This window comes from Procambarus clarkii, chromosome 14 (assembly GCF_040958095.1).
Source record: "Procambarus clarkii isolate CNS0578487 chromosome 14, FALCON_Pclarkii_2.0, whole genome shotgun sequence".
In the NCBI taxonomy this organism is placed as follows: Eukaryota; Metazoa; Arthropoda; class Malacostraca; order Decapoda; family Cambaridae; genus Procambarus; species Procambarus clarkii.
The window spans coordinates 10,952,686-10,972,286 of record NC_091163.1 but is presented as its reverse complement, the minus strand read 5'-3'; the positions used below and the strand labels follow the sequence as shown (position 1 = coordinate 10,972,286).

Here is a 19,601-nt window from a genome sequence, read left to right as displayed (position 1 = left end):
TTTTTCTGGACTACAGTTTTGATGTTTCTTACTGTCGCCTCGTTTTGTGTGGCGCTGGCTGAGCCGCTCCGGCTTGCATTCGGGGTGGACGTCACATCTGCCCCGTTTCATATGCTTTCTCGTGTTTTGTTACACCTACGGCCTGCTCATGTGTCGCCTGAGCCATCCTGGTCCTTGATCAGGGTGCCTTCTTATCTTTTCCTCAGTTTGTGGTAGCCCCTTCGGTTCAGGTTTCTGCTCTTTGGTACTGGTGGTAGGTTTGTATGTTTGCAGCCTTTCTCTGTCCTTCTGGCTATGGTCGAGACGGCCGCTTTCTGGAGGGGTTCTTGGGTAATTGATGCTTGATTGGTTCAGCAGGAGGTGCGTCCTGTATTGCCCAGTTGCGCTTTTTTGCCGTTACCTGCGCACCGTGTCTGGGGATGTGATTTAGGTTGATCCGGTTACCCTCGTTCCCTGTTTCAGGGCTCGGGTCTCCCAGGTCGTCCACAGAGTTTTTAAGTCTTCCAGCCTGCGGTCTGTCCTTGCGCCCATGCTGTTCGGACGTTTGCAGCTTTTGCTGCTGTGTTGGTGACGTCTAGGGCTCATTTCGGGCGCAGGGATTTGAGGGTCGTACAGGTTCTTGGCCGCCCATTCTTTATGCACGTCTGCTCTTCTGCGTTCTTGTTGCCTTGGGTAGCAGGTTGCAGCCTGTTGTCTTGGCTTCACGTTGCGGAGTTTGTGGCGGCCGCCTTCCGAGTCAGCCCTTTCTTTTCCTTCTCTTTGGGTATGAAGCTCCAGGGAGCTGCAGGGGCTCCCCACAGAAAACCGAGGTTGAATGTAATGAAACGCCATTTTCAGGGTGACCTCCGGAGGCTCCCTGGCTCCCTCCGACCGGTCGGCAGTTTTTTCGCATTGGTTGAAGCTTAGCTTCCGAACTGATGCTAGGCAGCCGGCACGGTAGGTCCAGGGCTCCTCCCTCCCCCTCTCGGGGCGGGGAGGGCTGCGCAGACGATCGGCGCGGCAGTAAAGTGTGATGTTTGCTTGTTTGCTTGTTTCTTTGGGATTGTAGGGAGTTTCTACCTCTCTGTTTGGTTTTTTGTTTTAGTTTTTCACCATGTGGGGTTTGTTTTGTTATGCCTACCTTTCTGGGTGCAAACCCCGGTCGATGGCAGATAAGGAAAACCCCAACCACAAGGGGGTTTTCAAGGGCCATTGCTCCCTGAAACCTCTCTGAAGGGGCCAGGTTCTGGCGCTGGTCCCTGGTAGGTCTGAACTCCTTAGCTAATGTCCCAGTCTAATATAACATACATTAGCCCGATAAGCTCCAGGGAGCCTCCAGGGCTCACCCAGAAAATGGCGTTTCATTACACTCAACGCTGGTTTTTTAGGCGATGCTGCAGTCACAAACTAAACAGCAATGCTGTTAGCTCGTGCTGCGTGTGTCAGCCTTAGTTGCTCACTCAGTACTGAGGCTCTCACACCCGGGGAATGTTACCCACGATTTTTTTTTTAAATGGCGTCTGTTTACAAGAGCCCCGAGGAAGCTGACGTGAACCCCCGTGTAGCCATGGGTGTTTTGAATGCTACGCTATACCTATGAACACCCTGAGGCACATTACTCACCACCCATTGAGTACCTCAAGGTGTGTTGCGCAGTGCAGTGGTTAAACTGCATAAATTGTATATATATAATATGAGTAAATGTTGCTGAACTGCACACATTGTATTCTGTATACTATATAGAATTGAGGGTACTGTGCATGATTTAAATGTCCAGTGGATACACAGGGTTTATATCAGCTTCCTCATGGCTTTAGTAAACAGACACCATTTAAAAAAAAAGCATGGGGTAACATTCCCAAATGTGAGAGCCTCAGTACTGAGTAACCAAGGCTGGTGTATGGAGCATGAGCTAACAGCACTGCTGTTTAGCTTGTGATCCTAGTATTGCCTAAAAATGTCAAAATATATATATGTAATTGCTTTTATTTAACGATGATAGTATTACAGAAGACCTGTGACTGTGATAAAAATGACCAGGATTCTGATAATAGCAGGATTATGGTGATAATTAGCACTGTGTGTAGTATGGTTATTCAACACAAACTCTACATTGTGTAAACTAATAAGTGAAACAACAAACAAAAATATCCAAGATGAACATGGGAAATTGAAATTGAAATACAGTAAGTTTATTGAGGTATAAATATACACAAAGGGATGAGGTAGCTCAAGGTATTCTCACCCAGTATGAACATGTGAGTTTTCTTCTCCCACAATAATTTGCCAGTTCTCTTCCTTATGGCATCGAATGACACAATGATACCATCACCCAATTTCCTCCAACTATATGAAACCAGAAAATATGAACATCCTTCCTTTTTATACCATTTCCTAGTTGCATTCAAATGTGTCATTGCATAAAATTTGTGTTTTAGCATGTACAGGTGAGGTGACAATTTTGATGATAAAAGGTTATTGAGGGTTAACAGTCTTATTTGTATTGGAAGATATTTCAGCCTAGAGATACTGCCATCAATTACCATCTCATAATAAAATAATATCTGTTTCATAATTCTGGAATACATTTTGTTGTATGCCTTTGAAATGTTTATACAGTATTTATTTAATTCCTTTCTTTAGGTGTGAGTAATGTGCCTTAGTTGCACATATCCATTTACATCATATGCAGTGGGTGAATGTGTATGCACCTGTGGAATTTATATGCAATTAAAAATTATATTTCTGGGAGGCCTCCTTGGTAGCTCCTCATAACTTGCTTGCACTCTGGTGAAGCCAAATCTTGAGAAGTGCACCAGGCCTTTAAGACCTGGTGCACTTTTGATAGGGGATAGACTCACTTACCAGAAGACACAGCAAAAATCTGTGTCTATGAGGCAAGAGGAGCTTTGGAATTAGAAACCAACCCGAAGCTAAGAAACACCACCAAAAAGATAGGCAAAACAAAATAAATTACAGTACAGTAGTTTAATTTTAAAGAACGAAGAGGCAACCAAGGTAAACTATCTTTGTTACAGCCGAATAAACCTACCACCACCAGCCCAACTCACCTGTGGTCACGACCAACCAACTACCTGATTTACTCACCTGGTAAAAATAGAGGGCATTTTCCTTTGAAATCTTCCTGGTTGCTCTTATATCAGCAAAGTTGTGTGTTGGCAATCCCTTGAACAGGAGTTCTGCATTCCAGGGTTTCCTTTCCTTGAAGCCAGCTTACATTTTCCTTGTTCCAGCAAAATTGTCTCGGCTCAAAGTAGTGCACGAAACTTGCTAACCATAGGAAGAGAGGGTGTTATACAGTTAGCTATGTGCTTGTGTATGATTAGTGCCTGGTCATGGTATCTTTTCAGCCTTATGAACAACTGTTTCAGCTGTGAATAATAGTTCTGGGTCACTAGTGACCCAGCACCATGCTCTTCTACCTTTGCACCCTGTAGCTGAGATGCCACAGAGTTATTAGCATATGCTCTGGTCTGGCGGGCGGAGGAGTTTATCTCGTCTGCTCCAGTCACAGTGTGGTGGAGGTTTTGAGATGCCTGGGTATAATGTCCCAAGGTTTTCAGTGGATTTAGTCTCCCCCCCCCCCCCCTCTGGTATCTCAGGGTCCTTCTTTGCCATCTACTTCTTAAATGCAGCATGTGACTTGTTGGACAAACTTGTGCTTGCAGTGATCCCATCCCACCCTTCTCCCATGTCCCTAAGTGAGATTCCCATGGGTATCTCACTTCTACTATCTCAATAGTAGAAGTCTCAAATCACAAGAAGTCACTATCTCAAATGAACACTCCACTATCCCTCGTGGAGTGTTCATTTGATGCATCACGCTTTTGTGCTGGGTAATGTGCTGTGCTGTGTGTAATGAAGTAAGGGCAAGGAGGTAGAATAGCTTATTGCCAGAGATCGGGTGCATGGGGGAATTGTGTAAAATCCTGGTTTCTGTCTCGGAGAGATTGCAGAATCCGTGGTAGGTAAAGTTGAACTCCCAGTTGCAATTCTTCTACCATGTTGTAGCTCAATCGATTAAGGCGTGTCTGGGATCTTCTTGGACATAGGTTTGAACCCTCATCACAGCCCTTGTGGATTTGTTTATTTGATGCATCACGCTATTGTAATTTCTGTGTGTAGCATTAAAACATTTGTGACACTTCTTAATGCCCCTGTACCCTTAACCCTGCTCTCCTACCATCAACTTCTATTAGTAAACCCGCATCACCATTTCTCTTGCTACTACAGTACTGTAATCTCATGTTCCCTCAAAAAAGCCAGCGTTGAATGTAATGAAACGCCATTTTCTGTGTGAGCCCCGGAGGCTCCCTGGAGCTTATCGGGCTAATGTATGTTATATTAGACCAGGACATTAGCTAAGGAGTTCAGACCTACCAGGGACCAGCGCCAGAACCTGGCCCTTTCAGAGAGTTTTCTGGGAGCAATGGCCCTGGAAAACTCCTTTGTGGTTGGGGTTTTCCTTATCTGCCATCGACCGGGGTTAGGCACCCAGAAAGGTAGGCATAACAAAACAAACCCCACATGGTAAAAAACTAAAACAAAAAACCGAACAGAGGTAGAAACTCCCTACAATCCCAAGGAAACAAGCAAACAAGCAAACATCACACATTACTACCGCGCCGATTGTCCGCGCAGCCCTCTCCGCCCCGAGAGGGGGAGGGGGGAGCCCCGGACCTACCACGCCGGCTGCCAAGCTTCAGTTCGGAAGCTAAGCTTCAACCAACACAAAAAAATGCCGACCGGTGGGAGGGAGGGTTGCCAGGGAGCCTCCGGGGCTCACCCAGAAAATGGTGTTTCATTACATTTAATGCTGGTTTTCTGTGGGGAGCCCCTACGGCTCCCTGGAGCTTCATACCCAAAGAGAAGGAAAAGAAAGGGCTAACCCGGGAGGCGGCCACCACAAACTCTGCAACACAAAGCTGAGATAATTGGTCGTAACCTGCGACCCAAGGCAACAAGAACACACATGGCAGCCAGCATGGCAGCCAGCGTGGTAGGTCCAGGGCTCCCCCCTTCCCCTCTCGGGGCGGGGAGGGCTGCGCGGACAATCGGTGCGGCAGTAAAGTGTGATGTTTCTTTGTTTGCTTGTTTGCTTGTTTCCTTATGATTGTAGGGAGTTTCTACCTCTCTGTTCGGTTTTTTGTTTTAGTTTTTTACCATGTGGGGTTTGTTTTGTTATGCCTACCTTTCTGGGTGCCTAACCCCAGTCAATGGCAGATAAGGAAAACCCCAACTACAAAGGGGTTTTCCAGAGCCATTGCTCTCTGAAACCTCTCTGAAGGGGCCAGGTTCTGACGCTGGTCCCTGGTAGGTCTGAACTCCTTAGCTAATGTCCCGGTCTAATATAACATACATTAGCCCGATAAGCTCCAGGGAGCCGTAGGGGCTCCCCACAGAAAAGCCAGAATTCCCTGCCAAGGTCTTAAGGGGCCTGACAGCTGAGTGGACAGTGCTCTGGATTCATAGTCCTGAGGTTCCAGGTTCGATCCCCAGTGGAGACGGAAACAAATGGGCAGAGTTTCCTTTGCCCTGATGTATTTTTTCACCTAGCAGTAAATAGGTACCTGGGAGTTAGACAGCTGCTATGGGCTGCTTCTTGGGGGTGTGTAACAAAAAAAAGGAGGCCTGGTCGAGGACCAGGTCGATGGGACGCAAAGCCCTGAAATCATTTCAAGATAACCTCAAGAAGGTGCTGTTGGGAATGAGCTATAGGAATCAAGCATGGAATCTAATGAAACACCCTTATCCAGCAAGCCAGCAGTAGCTTCTTGTTCCTGCTCTTCTTCTTCCTCGTGGAGTGTTGCGGTCAGTTTTGACAGCTGTTGAGTGAGGTTTGTGGCTGGCTGGGATCCCAGGTTACCTAGTGATAGGGTGCATCAAAGGTAGTTGTTCCGCTGTACCAATAACCATTTGCCTTCTTTGTTTTTCAGAAATTATTTTTTTCAGGGAGTAGTTTGTTTGCTTTGACTGTCTTTCTCATAGGGTTTCTTCTTTGTTTTCTGTTGATCTTTGAATCCCAAGCTTCCCTCACCTCACAGTGCCAGATCTGATCCAGTCTACCAGTAGGTTTGCTTGGGTTTCATTTTGATGCTTGGCTTCACCAGAGAGGAAGTTACAAAGAGCTACTGAGGGCCCAGCAGAAAATTAAAACTTCAGTACATTTACTGATTGATTTTTCCTTAGGTATCAGATTCCTGGTGGGATATTGTGCAAGGTGCAGACAACCGCTTTGGGAATGGCCTCACAGCTTCCATACTCTCTCTGCAGGAATCTTATCTCAGTAAACTCAGTGGAGATGCATCTCCTTGAGTTTAAAATATATAATTTAATTATAGTTTTACATTGTGATTTTAATCTGTAAATATATGCTAGTACAAGTGCTAAAATTGGCATCTAAGTAAACATTAAACCCATTTATATACACAAAAATACTAAAAATCAAAACATTTACAGTACAATATACAGTATTAGGAATGATGTTGCATTCAAATACTTGTAATAAAATATGAAAATGCATTGTATTATTTTTGTCCTATTCTTGCATGTTCAATGTATTTTTGGAGGCATAATTAACAGACCAGTTAGCCACAATCACTATTCTCTTCTATGACCCTAATGTCTTACCCCTCTCTTGGAAGCTTCCCATCAGATGATGATCAGAGCAGATGCTTCTACATGTGGTTACTATCATCACACAATCCTTTCACACTTTCAAGCACTCTGATCCCATCACTTTACCTTATGTTTTATATATTATTACAGTGTTTCCTTCAAAGATACTAGTTGTCCGTTTCTACCATGTGATTCCCCTTAAACCACCCTTCTCATTAAGCATTCTCAAACATTCTTCTAACTTGTTCATACAACCTCAAACATTCTACTGATTTGTTCATACAACCTCAAACATTCTACTAACTTGTTCATACAACCTCAAACATTCTACTAACTTGTTCATACAACCTCAAACATTCTACTGATTTGTTCATACAACCTCAAACATTCTACTAACTTGTTCATACAACCTCAAACATTCTACTAACTTGATCATACAACCTCAAACATTCTACTAACTTGATCATACAACCTCAAACATTCTACTAACTTGATCATACAACCTCAAACATTCTACTAACTTGTTCATACAACCTCAAACATTCTACTGATTTGTTCATACAACCTCAAACATTCTACTAACTTGTTCATACAACCTCAAACATTCTACTAACTTGTTCATACAACCTCAAACATTCTACTGATTTGTTCATACAACCTCAAACATTCTACTAACTTGTTCATACAACCTCAAACATTCTACTAACTTGATCATACAACCTCAAACATTCTACTAACTTGATCATACAACCTCAAACATTCTACTAACTTGATCATACAACCTCAAACATTCTACTAACTTGTTCATACAACCTCAAACATTCTACTAATGTTTTCATACAACCTTAGTGTGCTGTACTTCATTCACTTTACATTTCATTCCCTTACCTTTTCACTCATACTGCATCCCTCATATACTTCCTCATTGCTAAGACCATTCCATATACTTACACAAACTGCTTCTCCTTAAAAATAATATCCACTGCTTGTACATTTCAGCATCCTCCCCCTTTCTATACCAAATTTCCATGTATCAGGGCTGGGAGTAGTATATTATACAGTCAGTGCCTTCTCAACTACCAAACTAACATTCCTTCCTCTTATTTTACTATTCACCTCTCCTACCACTCTTCTCCCACTCATTAGCCACATTCTTATTTCACCTTTCATACAGTATTCCCATTTTTATCTAACTTGCCTCCAAATAGAGTATTTAAAACTTGCTACCCCTTAACAGTATTCAATTCCCCATTTTTATCCTGTTGTTCATATCACTATCTTGCCAATCTATAGAGCCACAATAAAAACCACAATGTTCAATTCCATTCTCACATGCACTATACCTAGCCTTACTTTTTTCCTACATTGACCAACTTTCATCTCTAGTACACACTATCACTCTCATTACAATCTTTTGCAATTCTTCCTCACTCTCAGCCATTAAAATTTCAGCTTATCCTCCCATAATGATAGTACAGTACATACTTATTTCAACTGTTTGGTAAAATATACAAAAATGTATTGTTGTAGTTTAGTTTAGTTCATTTATTATGCACCCCATACCCATATTGTGGGCAGTAATGGAAAGGGTTACAGAGGTACATAATGGGCTCAGGGAATGAACTCCACAATTCATTTAGCTAAGCAAGTTAGAATCTTGATGAGCTAGTTACAAAATTCAATGCACATCGTCACATCAACAATGGGCTCAAGACCGACAACAAGTATAGTTTCCAAATTCAGCAACTGACATATGTGAAGAGCTAGTGTCACAATTAATATGTTTATCCTGCACACCGCCACCCATCCAGTGGGCAGTGGTGGATAGGTTACAATCACTCAGTTACTACCTACAGTTAGCAAACTGGGAATATTTTGCCAGAACTTCTGGCAGCATATCATTTTGAATTAAATATTTACACATCTCTTGAACATTTGTTATAGAATTGTCTTCAAATTCATGTATCTTTTTGCACTCCATCACATAGTGACAGAGGGTGTGTGAATAATTTTGTTGACACAGTTTACATTTGGTCAGGTCTACACCAGCAGATAATGAAAATTTCCAGAGATACTGTACTTGTAACTAAATAAATAAATAAATAAATAAATAAATGTTTATTCAGGTAAGGTACATACATACAAGAGGCTTTACAAAAATAGATAGATTTATAGATAGAGCTAGTACATACAATGCCTAAAGCCACTATTACGCAAAGCGTTTCGAGCAGGAAAAACAGTACATAAACACTAAAACTTAATACTAATTGAGATTAAAGTATAAAATGTGTTGAGAACAATTAAAAATAAAAATAAAAAATGGGGGGAACATGGCAGAAAAAGTAGCACAAATACAATTAGGTCGACAAACAGCGTTGTTTAAAAAAACAGACATGGGTTGACAATATAGGGACAAGGTAGGTTACAGGGAATTTATTAGGTAGTGCTTAGTTTTTATCTTAAACTGGATGAGAGAGGTAAAGTCTTTAACATGATTGGGAAGGTCATTCCACATTCTGGGTCCCTTGATTTGTAGAGCATTTCTAGTTTGATTAAGTCGTACTCTTGGAATATCAAAACTGTATTTGTTTCTGGTGTAGTGCTCATGGGTTCTGTTACAACCTTCAATAAAGCTTTTGAGGTCAGGATTGGCATTACAGTTCAGCATTTTATATATGTATAACACACATGAGAGAATGTGCAGTGACTTAATATCTAACATATTCAGAGATTTGAGTAGGGGTACCGAGTGATGTCTGGGGCCAGAGTTGGATATTGTCTTAATAGCAGCTTTGTGTTGAGTAATTAGAGGATGCAAATGATTTTGGGTAGTAGAACCCCAAGCACAAATTCCATAATTGAGATATGGATAATTGAGGGAGTAATAGAGCGTCACCAGGGTAGGGCGAGGTACATAATATCTGATCTTAGAAAGAATGCCAACAGTTTTTGAAACTTTTTTATATATATTTAGAATGTATCCCTGGAAATTCAGCTTGTGGTCAATGAGAACGCCAAGGAATTTGCCATCTATTTTGTCACAAATTTGGGTATTGTTTATCCTGAGGTTTATTTGATTACAGGATTTATTGCCAAACAGAATATAGAAAGTTTTGTCAATGTTAAGGGTGAGTTTGTTGGCAGTTAGCCAAAGATGGACTTTATTTAGCTCAGTATTCACTGAGGCATTTAGAGCAAGGGGGTCAGGATTGGAGAAAATGAAAGTTGTGTCGTCAGCAAATAGAATTGGTTTGAGGTGTTGGGAGGCATTTGGAAGGTCATTAATGTAGATGAGAAAGAGGAGAGAGCCAAGTATGCTGCCCTGAGGAACACCAATGTTGATGGATAGGGTGGGAGAAATTGAATTATTCACAGAAACATACTGGAGTTAGTTAGGTGTTAAAACTTGTTCAAACGTTGTACATGTATATCCAAAAGGCTAAGAGGATTCAACAATTGACACAGACGGGAAATTTAACAGGAGTTTATTGAGACCAAAATTATGCTAATCACCACTTATAAATCCTACTCTAACACTGGCCAAGAGTTAAGAAATTTAGGCATGGAACAAAACCTCAGAGATTACACACATTACCTTAAGACCTCTGTCTCTCCATCCGGTGGATTCACTCTGTCACTCCCTGCTGTGCGATGTTCTCCACAGCCCTCTCTCGACCCCGGTGTTCCGCACTCTGTCAAACTAAGTCTCTACAGGACCTCTATATACAACCCCAACAGGGGGGGAGGGGAGATTTGCTGTTGATACCTACACCAAAAATGCAAGGGGTCGGGCCACACGTGCACAAACACTTAATAATTTTCATTAAACTTGTTTGACATTCACCATACACTGTTCAAGAGAGGAATTATTAATTATGTGTGTGACTGACCTTTGACCTGGCTAAAAGGGGGGAGATCCATGGATGTTTACACATAAGAGTCTGGGGTCTAATTCCATTGCAATGTTTGACAAGAGTATCATGAAATATTACATACTTGAAACTAGCTGACTAAGACTAACCCAGGAATTTTTTAATCAATATACAAGATAATACGGAGGTCATCTGAGCTGACCTCTTGGAGAAGGCTTCCCTGGGTGTGAACTCTAAGGGGGTGGGGGGTCACACGTGTTACAGTGGACTTATGTGGAATGAGGGGTAATGGTCTGTGGTCCTATCAATGATTATCCCTGAAGTAAGTGGAGAGGTTATGTTAGTCCAGATGTGGTCAAGAGCATAAGCAGTGCTATCAGTCATTCTAGTAGGTCTAGTGATTAAGGGTATTAGGAAGCAGGAATTCATACAGTTGAGGAAACTAGCTGCAGGAGTGTTATCAGGGTTACAGAGGTCACTATTAAAGTCCCCTGAAATAATTAAATGTTTTTTGTTCATTCTGTTATCTAGTACTGTATTAGATTTCTAAGGTTAGAGTTAAATTCAGACACATAAGTCTTAGGAATTCTATAGACTGCTCCAACAGTCATAACAGTCTCGGCACCCTTGATTCTGAAACGAAGATATACTCTCCACAGGAGTCTCTAGTTCTAATTACTTTTAAGCATGTCAGTTCTTGGTGGTAGTAAAGAGCAGTACCACCACACCTCTGAATTGGTCGACAGTTGTGAATTGCTGAGTAGTTTGGAATGGTAAAGAGTTGAGTAGCATCCTCTTTTAACCACGTTTCAGTAAGTATAAGAAAAGAGAATTTGTTGTCAACAGTTTGAATGAAGATAACATGATCAAAGTGTTTGCTTAGAGATCTTACATTCAAGTTAATTACATGGACATTGTGATTATGTGTTAATACATTGTTTACATCTTGTGCTGTATAATATCTGCAATTTTGATCATTAAAGTAATGATTGTCACAGATAGTAGATAAGATGTTTAGTTCTGGGTCTATACTCGTTTGCATATGAGGGCTGGTTGTAAGAAAAAAAGGCAAAAGAGTATAACTCGTACCATATTCGTTGTTATGAGTTCCATACTTAAAGTATTCATGTCCTTTTCGCTCATAGAACACCGAACCCTACACGCTCTGTGATATATTGCTTAATTAATAGAGATTCACAAATAAAGCTTATATTTGTATAAGTCAGGATGAGGATTTGGGATGGAGGGATGGGGTGTGGAAAGAATGGTGCCCAACCACTTGGACGGTCGGGGATTGAACGCCAACCTGCATGAAGCGAGACCGTCGCTCTACCGTCCAGGGGCCGGATTCAGGAAGGTACTTACGAAGGTTTTTCCTCTTAGCTAAGAATGTTTTCCCTCTTAGCGCCTTTGTGGCGGCTACGTCCGTATTCAAAGAGCTACCCTAAGTGGAAAAACCTTCGTAAGTTCATTCCGGGATTTAAGTGTGGTTTCGGCCACTCGTAGCTTTACGTAAACTGGATATAAGTCATTTTTTCTCTACTACATAACACTGGGATTGATTTATGATATTGGAACATGACCAAAATATTATAGCTGGTGAATCTAGTGAAGAGGAGTCCTTCGTGTTAGTTATATATGCATTCTCTGCTTGAAACTTGAAGTAAATATGTGTTTGATGATAGTAGAATTAGTTTTATAATAGCAAGATATTATACCAGTAGTTATTAAGTAAATAAACACTGGTGAACATGAAATATGAGAGAAGGTGATGAGCCCTGCCTGATGGGATCATTTACTATCACCAAATGCCCCTGTTCACCTAGTAGTAAGGGTGTACCTTAGCTATACATACCCATTTCTAATTTATTTAGTTTGGTTTTATTTTGAAATTAAATCTGGGTGAGACATAAAATAAAAATATGCTGCACAAATGATGTTAGGTAAGGAAAAGGGTAAAAATGTCACAAACTTTATTCATTGAATACTTAAAGCTATAATTATGACTATATAGATTATTAAAAAAGAGAGAGGGAAGTAGGGGTCCAAGACCTCTTCCTGTTATACAATTTGGGAGTGGAACAAGTAATTATCAAAAGAAGGCACCATGCTGGGAAGGCTATGTAGCAGTAAGGCAGTGAGGTGAGGCAGCTACTTATTTGAGAAATGCTTATTTTATTTACCTTATAAGCTGAGGCAACTTATTTTATTTGAGGAATACTCAGCTGATTCCTCTACATTTAGCATGCAACAAATTTGTGTCCAAGACCTCTTCCTGTTACACAATTTGGCTGTGTGTAACCAAACTAGAAGTGCTCTACAAATCAAGGGACCCAGAATGTGGAATGACTTCCTGAATCATGTCAAAGGCTGTACCTCTCTCAACCAGTTTAAGAGTTAAACCAAGTACTACCTAATTAACTCCATGTAACATAACTTACCTCCTAAATGTCAACCCATGTCTTGCTATTTTTTAAACAACGCTGTTCACGAACATGTGCAATTGCTGATTTATGCTATGTTAACCCCCCTTTTTGTATTTTTTATTCCTTCTTTCAACACAATTTATACCTAATCCCGATTACTATTAAGTTTTAGTCTGTGTTTTTTCCCCCACACCTTGCCCGAAATGCTATGAGTATTAGTAGCTTTAGGTATTGTATGTACTAGCTCTGTCTGTAAATCCAACATTATGTTTGTAAATCAACTGTATGTACTTTTCCTGAATAAAATGTATTTATTATTTATTTTTTAATCAGTAAGTATTAAAAGAAGGCACCAAGCTAGGAAGGCTATGTAGCACCGTTGTGTGTAACAATAAACCAAATTTTTTTTTAACAAATAATGCACCTGTATGGTAAAACAAATCCTGTCAGCTGTAAAAATATTGATGCAGTTATTTAAATGAAAAATATAATGAAAGAAATATTACTGGTTTATTTTTATCCTATCTTTTTGTACTGTAGAGTATATCCAAGGAAGTGAAAAATTGAGACATAATGCACAATTTAATGAATGATTAGCATGGATTAGCAGTTCAAAAGAAAAATGACTATTACATATCAACGTGAGATCTTAATGATCCATGGTCAACATGATTTAATAAGGATAATACAGTACTAAATTTGTAATAATACAAACTATAATTTAAGATCTTTATTACTGATTTTTTTTATTAAGAAGATTAGGTATATACAGCAATGTACTACTACCCTATTCTATATAGAATATTACATAGTGTAGATAAAAAACTAGCTATAAGTTTATCTAATACTCCCATCTCACAGGATGGTTAGACATACTGTACATGGAATCAATTTAGAAAATACCAGCCTCAATACAAAAAACAAATCAACTCTGACTAAACAACTCTAAGCAATTTTCACAAGAGGTAAGCACTGAATCATGGAAACATTATATTATAATTACTCTTACCAGTTTCTACAAGACTTCTCTCAAACAATGTATTTTTAAACATGTTTAGGTATACACAGCAATGTGCTGCTTCCCTATTCTGTATAAAGGACCACACAGTGTAGATCAAAAACCAGCTACAAGCTCATCCAACATCCTCACCTCACAGGATGGCCAGTCATACATGGAATTAGGAGAGAACAAAATACTTAATGCTGATCTATTAGCCTCCACTGGCAAAATCTGGGTGCAGCACAAGAATATCTTCCAATATTCCTGAATGTATGAAGTAATTACAGAGCTCAAAATACCTCATACCATTTGGTATGAAGTCACTGATAACAGGACAATCACAGATATAGTGTTGGAGAGTATGTCCTCTCAAGTAGGACTGAAAACAGATGTTTTTTTCCACCAAGAGGGCTATAAACCCATGGAACCGCCTACCCGCTGAAGCCGTAAATGCCAAATTCCAGCTAAAAAATATTAAGACAATTGGCGGGCCCTTGAACAAGCCGCCGGCTTTCTGTCCTCTTCGAGGCCACTAGATAGTTAGTAGCCCTTGGGTAAATTCAGTAAATATATACAATAATTGTCAGCGCATCTTCCGAGCAACAAGGACAGCTACACAGTATCTCTTAGAATTACGTAGGTAAACAACAAATGTAACATATTTGTTTACTACAATGTCGGTGCTGCCTGTAGAAGTTGAAAAAACATAGTTTTACTTCGAAATATACTAATATACTAAGAAAATTCGACGTAAATAGGAGGCAGTAGAGCTCCGATAAGCCAGCACTAAATCTTCAATATGAAGAATGTTGCTGCTCTCTGATTGGCCAAACGAAACACAGTAGTGACCTCTATGGCACGCAGGTGAACCAACAAATTCCTTCCTAAGTGGACCTTATTGAATTGCACCTAAGCATCTTCTTAGGGCGCACTTAGGAACCTTCGTAGCAAACCCACTTACGAAGAAATACACAGAGCTTCCTGAATCTAGGTCCAGCCCAAGTGGTTGGGCTGGAGTGAGTGAATCCGGATGTTGGAGTCAATAGTAGCCTAACGCAGCACCAATGTTAAAACTGTGATGTCACAGTGATGACACATCACATACATTATAGCTAAAAACGCAAATAATTATCTTTAATATAATTTTCATTAAGTTTGTTTAAACAGTAGCGATGATGTAGCACGAAATAACGTAAGGGGGCAGGGGAATAAGGGGTCTAGCTGACAGCTGAGAAGACAGCGCTCGGGATTCGTATTCCTAAGGTTCCGGGTTCGATCCCCGGCGGAGGCGGCAACAAATGGGTAGTGTTTCTTTCACTCTGATGCTCCTGTTCACCTAGCAGTAAATATGTATCTGGGAGTTAAACAACTGCTACGGGCTGCTTCCTGGGGATGCGTGTGTGAAAATTAGGATTAAGGACTTTCCAGAAACGCTATGCGTGCTGTACAAGAATGTAAAGACTCTTGTATATATGAATAAATAAAAAAAAAATAAAACTTACTTACTTAGTAATTTACTTACTTTACTTACTAAAAAAATAAAACATTTGGGCGTTCATAGATCCATAATGAGTGTGAATGCGGATTCGATGAGTCGCTCGAGAACGACGGAGCTCATAGTAAACACGTGAGCCCTCGTGCCGCCTCCAGTGATACCTGCTGGTCGTCAAACACCTACGAATTTTTTCATCAAAGTAAGTAACATTAAAAATACAGACCTTAAAAACCTCGAAGTTCAAAATCAACAGTAACTTTCATTTGGTTAGAGGTTCTATAATAATGTTCAATGTAGTAATATGGTATCTGTGCATGGGGTTCAAGTATTTTTCCGTACTCTTGTATAGTGGCACTACAGTAAGCAATATTCCTAGTGGAGTTTAATACTGTATGCCAGAAATGCTGTGTGTAATTAGTGCCTACATAAAATATACAAATATCATCTGCACCTACTAAGTAACCCCCTGTAATTGATCTTTTGAATATCTAATAAATAAAATATTGTTATTATATACTGTAATGTTTGCTGTTTGTTATTTAGAGGGATCTGTTCTATGGGGGTATGGATTTTCAAGGGTGCAAGGTACAGTAACATACACAGTACAAAAAAAAACACCTGACCTATAGACAATGTGTTTGTATAAAAGAAAGTTTATTTTGGCCTTTTCTTCATATAATATTTATTGATATCTGACAACATTGAAAATATTTTTCAGATTGCCTTTGTTTTCTTCCTTCAAATAATAGTGTTAAGTTGTACAGTAAAGTTCAATACTGTATTTTCTTAGTTTTTTCTGACTAAGACTTATGTTTTACAGAAGTCAGCATAGGCCTTACTGATGGTTATGAAGCCCAAGGACAAGATGAAGAAAAATACAAGGACCTTGATGCACAAGAATAAAAAAGCTGGAAAGAAAAGAAAAAATCTTTCAGAGATGAGTGTTGATGACATGTTTTCAATGATTCAAGAGGATGATGAGAATGGCTTGGTGAGTAATACCTGACGTATACCTGTTGATAATTCAGAGGATCAACATCCCCGTGGCCCGGTCTCTGACCAGACCTCCTGGTTGGTGGTCAACCAGGCTGCGAGCAGCCTGGTTGATCAATTATCCATTGAAAATCCTTGTCAAGTTCTCTGTTGACACTACCAGAAGTCTTCCAATTATGCCCCTAGTGTGTAGAGGGAGTGATGAAAAGTCTTGGGGTTTTGATGTTGATCGAGTCTCTCAGCGGGCCTATTGCACCTCTGCTTATCATTGTGGCTGTTTTGCACATCCTGCCATGCCTTCTGGTTTCATGTCATGTTATTTGTGTTTTCAGATTTAGAACCAGCCCGCCTAGTATTTTCCAAGTGTAAATTATTATGTATCTTTCCCACCTTTGCTCTAGGGAATACAGATTTAAGCGATCCCAGTAATTTATATGATTTATTGAATGGATTCTAGCAGTAAAAGCTCTTTGCATACTCTCCGGGTCAGCAGTATCTCCTGCTTTGAATGTGGCTGTTAGTGTGCAACAATATTTCACTCAAGATAGCACTAGTGTCTTGTATCATCGTTGGTTTGGCATCTCTTGTTTGAAATATTCTTGCTATCCAGCCTGTCATTTTTCTTGCAGTTGTGACAGCTACAATATTGTGTTTTTTAAAAGGAAGTTTTTTCAACATGATTACTTCTTAATTTTCTATGTTGCCTTTCCTTCAGTAGTGTGGATTGACTGCATTTTATGTGTGGTTTCCCTTTTTATATTTTTGCTTATTCCATAGTGCAGTAACCAGAACTTGTTATAATTAAACATAATATTTTCTGTGACCCATTGAAGAATCCATTATGATTAACATCATAAGTTTGTTGTGTCTATATTGTCTACTCTTATGAAAATCTTAGTGTCATCTGCAAAGTATTGTATCCTTTACAATTACAAGGATAGCTTGCATCCTTGTCTATGTCTTATATGAGGATGAGAAAATGTACCATATCAAGCACAGTATCCTGGGGGGACAGAGCTTTTCACAGAGGATGGTCCAGATTTTACTTTGTTGACTCTTACAGTCTGGGTTGTGATAATTAGGAAGTTAAAGATCCATCTCCTATTTTGCCAGTACTGTAATTCCTTTTGTGCCTGTTTTGTGTACAATAACGCCATGCACACATTTGTCGGAAACTTTTGCAAAATCTGTGTATATATTATAGGATATATATTATATCAGCAGTTTGCTTGTCTTCCATAGCATCTAAGGCCATGTCATAGTGGTCTGACAATTGTGAGAGGCAGGGGTGACCTGTCCTGAATATAATGTTGCCCAGGGTTATATAGATACTATGATTCCATATGTTTTGTAATCTTACTACTGTACTTAGCACTCTTTCAAAGATTTTTATGTCTGATGTTTGAACTATTGGTCTATAATTTTGTGCATTTGCTTTACAACCTGCTTTGTGATATATAATATGTATCATATAATATAGTCATACTGGTTTAGCACTTTTGCCTCATAATTACCATACCTTTTACTGAGCCAAAGCCTCTTGGTTGCTTCCTGAGCCAGAGAGCACAGTCCATCCATGCTATCATTTACAATAATAAGAACAAATAAAGAAACACAACTCTTGTAATTTATCCTTAGATTCGCAGGAACCAATTACTTACTGTATTGCTGTACAGTAAGATGTTGTATCAATGTATTGCTGTACAGTAAGATGTTGTATCACTGTATTGCTGTACAGTAAGATGTTGTATCACTGTATTGCTGTACAGTAAGATGTTGTATCACTAGATGTTGCCGTCAACATACTTTTCACCTAATGTGCCTCTTTGTTCTTCACCCAGCAAACATCATAAATGAGATACTGTACTGTATTGTAAATATGATAATGGTAGTGATGACTTTTTGTATGTTTTTCAGATGGATGATGATTCACCAGAAAGGACTGGAAAAAATAAAATGAAAGGGGTTAATTCCAAAAAGGTTAAAAAGAACCAAGAAAGTAAAAAAGGTAATTATACATTTTATATTGGTACACCCTGTCTGGAGCAGTTCTCCCAGTTTTTGAGTTGATTGGTAATAAACTTTGAAATGCATACTGTATTTGTTTAAGAGTATTTTTGGATGGATATGTTTTAGTTTTTCTTGTACTAATTTATTGACAATAGGATATTAATTTTACCCATGGATACATTCCTGAAGACATTGAATCGAATTGACCGTAAAATAATGTTAATGACCATATCAGAGAAAATTACTTGTATTCCATGACAATAAATTTTGTTACATAAAATAATAAAAATTTAGCATAAATGTAAAGAAACTTCCTTTTCTGGTAGGCCTCAGCCAATCCATCCTCCTGTTTAGATAGCACTTTTTGTAACTATGTGGACTGTCGTACACATATTGATGTAATGGACAATAAGATGGTAGAATTTGGTACTATTCACTTTACAGAGTTAGGGAAATATAAAGCTAAAAAACCAACCTGAAATATTCTTAGGCCTAGTATAGCACATATATATACTATATTAAGCCTCAGAGAGCATGTATTAGGCCTAGGATGGTTTGGCTAGTTTTATTAGCAACAAATACAAAACCATTTCCAGTTTGTCCAAATTCAGTAGTACCAAATTCTACTTTCTAAATGTCAATTACGTAAATATACGTTCGATGGTCCACATAAGTAGTTGGCATCCATCAGTCTCGGGAGACTGATTTTGACAGGTTGCGCTCTGGTTGTCGGTCTGGAGTGACCTCTCCAGGGTGTAAAGCCAGGGTAGGTTGATACGGAGGAGAAGCTGTTACCCAAGCAGGAGGTTCCCTCTCTCCACGGTGCTGAAAGTCTCCAATGGAAAGGCAAATGCCAATACGATTGGTTCCAGTTTCGTCACAGGAACTGTGAGCTCCGGAGATGACCTTTGAAGTTGGTGAAATAAGACACAGGGCCTCCAAACCTGGAGGACGCCGTGGTCGAGGCCGGAGAAGAACCACCCCAGCAAGGTCAAGAACGACCCCAGCCTCCTGAAGCAGAGCCTGGGTCGCACGAGCCCCAGGTGGTGGATGTCCCAGTCCCGCACTTACGGCTTCTAGACAGAGATCGTCACAGCCTTCTTTCACCCGAGGCTGGCTTCCTTCAAGACCAAGTAGGAGGAAGAGTGATAATTATTAAATACAGCAATTCTTATTATAATAATTAT

The 19,601-nt window shown here is 39.8% G+C and overlaps 2 protein-coding genes across 3 annotated transcripts in view; both read left to right on the top strand.

Moving 5' to 3' along the window:
- The window catches only part of LOC123771439 (titin), a 236,050-nt gene extending 229,528 nt beyond the window's left edge, over positions 1–6,522 (top strand). The window contains exon 54 of the mRNA XM_045763962.2: positions 6,190–6,522. Within this exon, the coding sequence (XP_045619918.2) occupies positions 6,190–6,315 (126 nt within the window). The 3' untranslated portion in view covers positions 6,316–6,522. The remainder of the gene's footprint in view (positions 1–6,189) is intronic.
- Positions 6,523–15,465: 8,943 nt separating this feature from the next.
- Positions 15,466–19,601, top strand: part of Noc2 (Nucleolar complex protein 2) — a 30,586-nt gene continuing 26,450 nt past the window's right edge. For both annotated transcript variants that reach the window (XM_045763932.2, XM_045763925.2), the window contains exons 1-3: positions 15,466–15,610; positions 16,232–16,402; positions 18,322–18,412. In XM_045763932.2, coding sequence (XP_045619888.2) covers positions 16,253–16,402; positions 18,322–18,412 — 241 coding nt within the window. In that variant the 5' untranslated portion in view covers positions 15,466–15,610; positions 16,232–16,252. The remainder of the gene's footprint in view (positions 15,611–16,231; positions 16,403–18,321; positions 18,413–19,601) is intronic.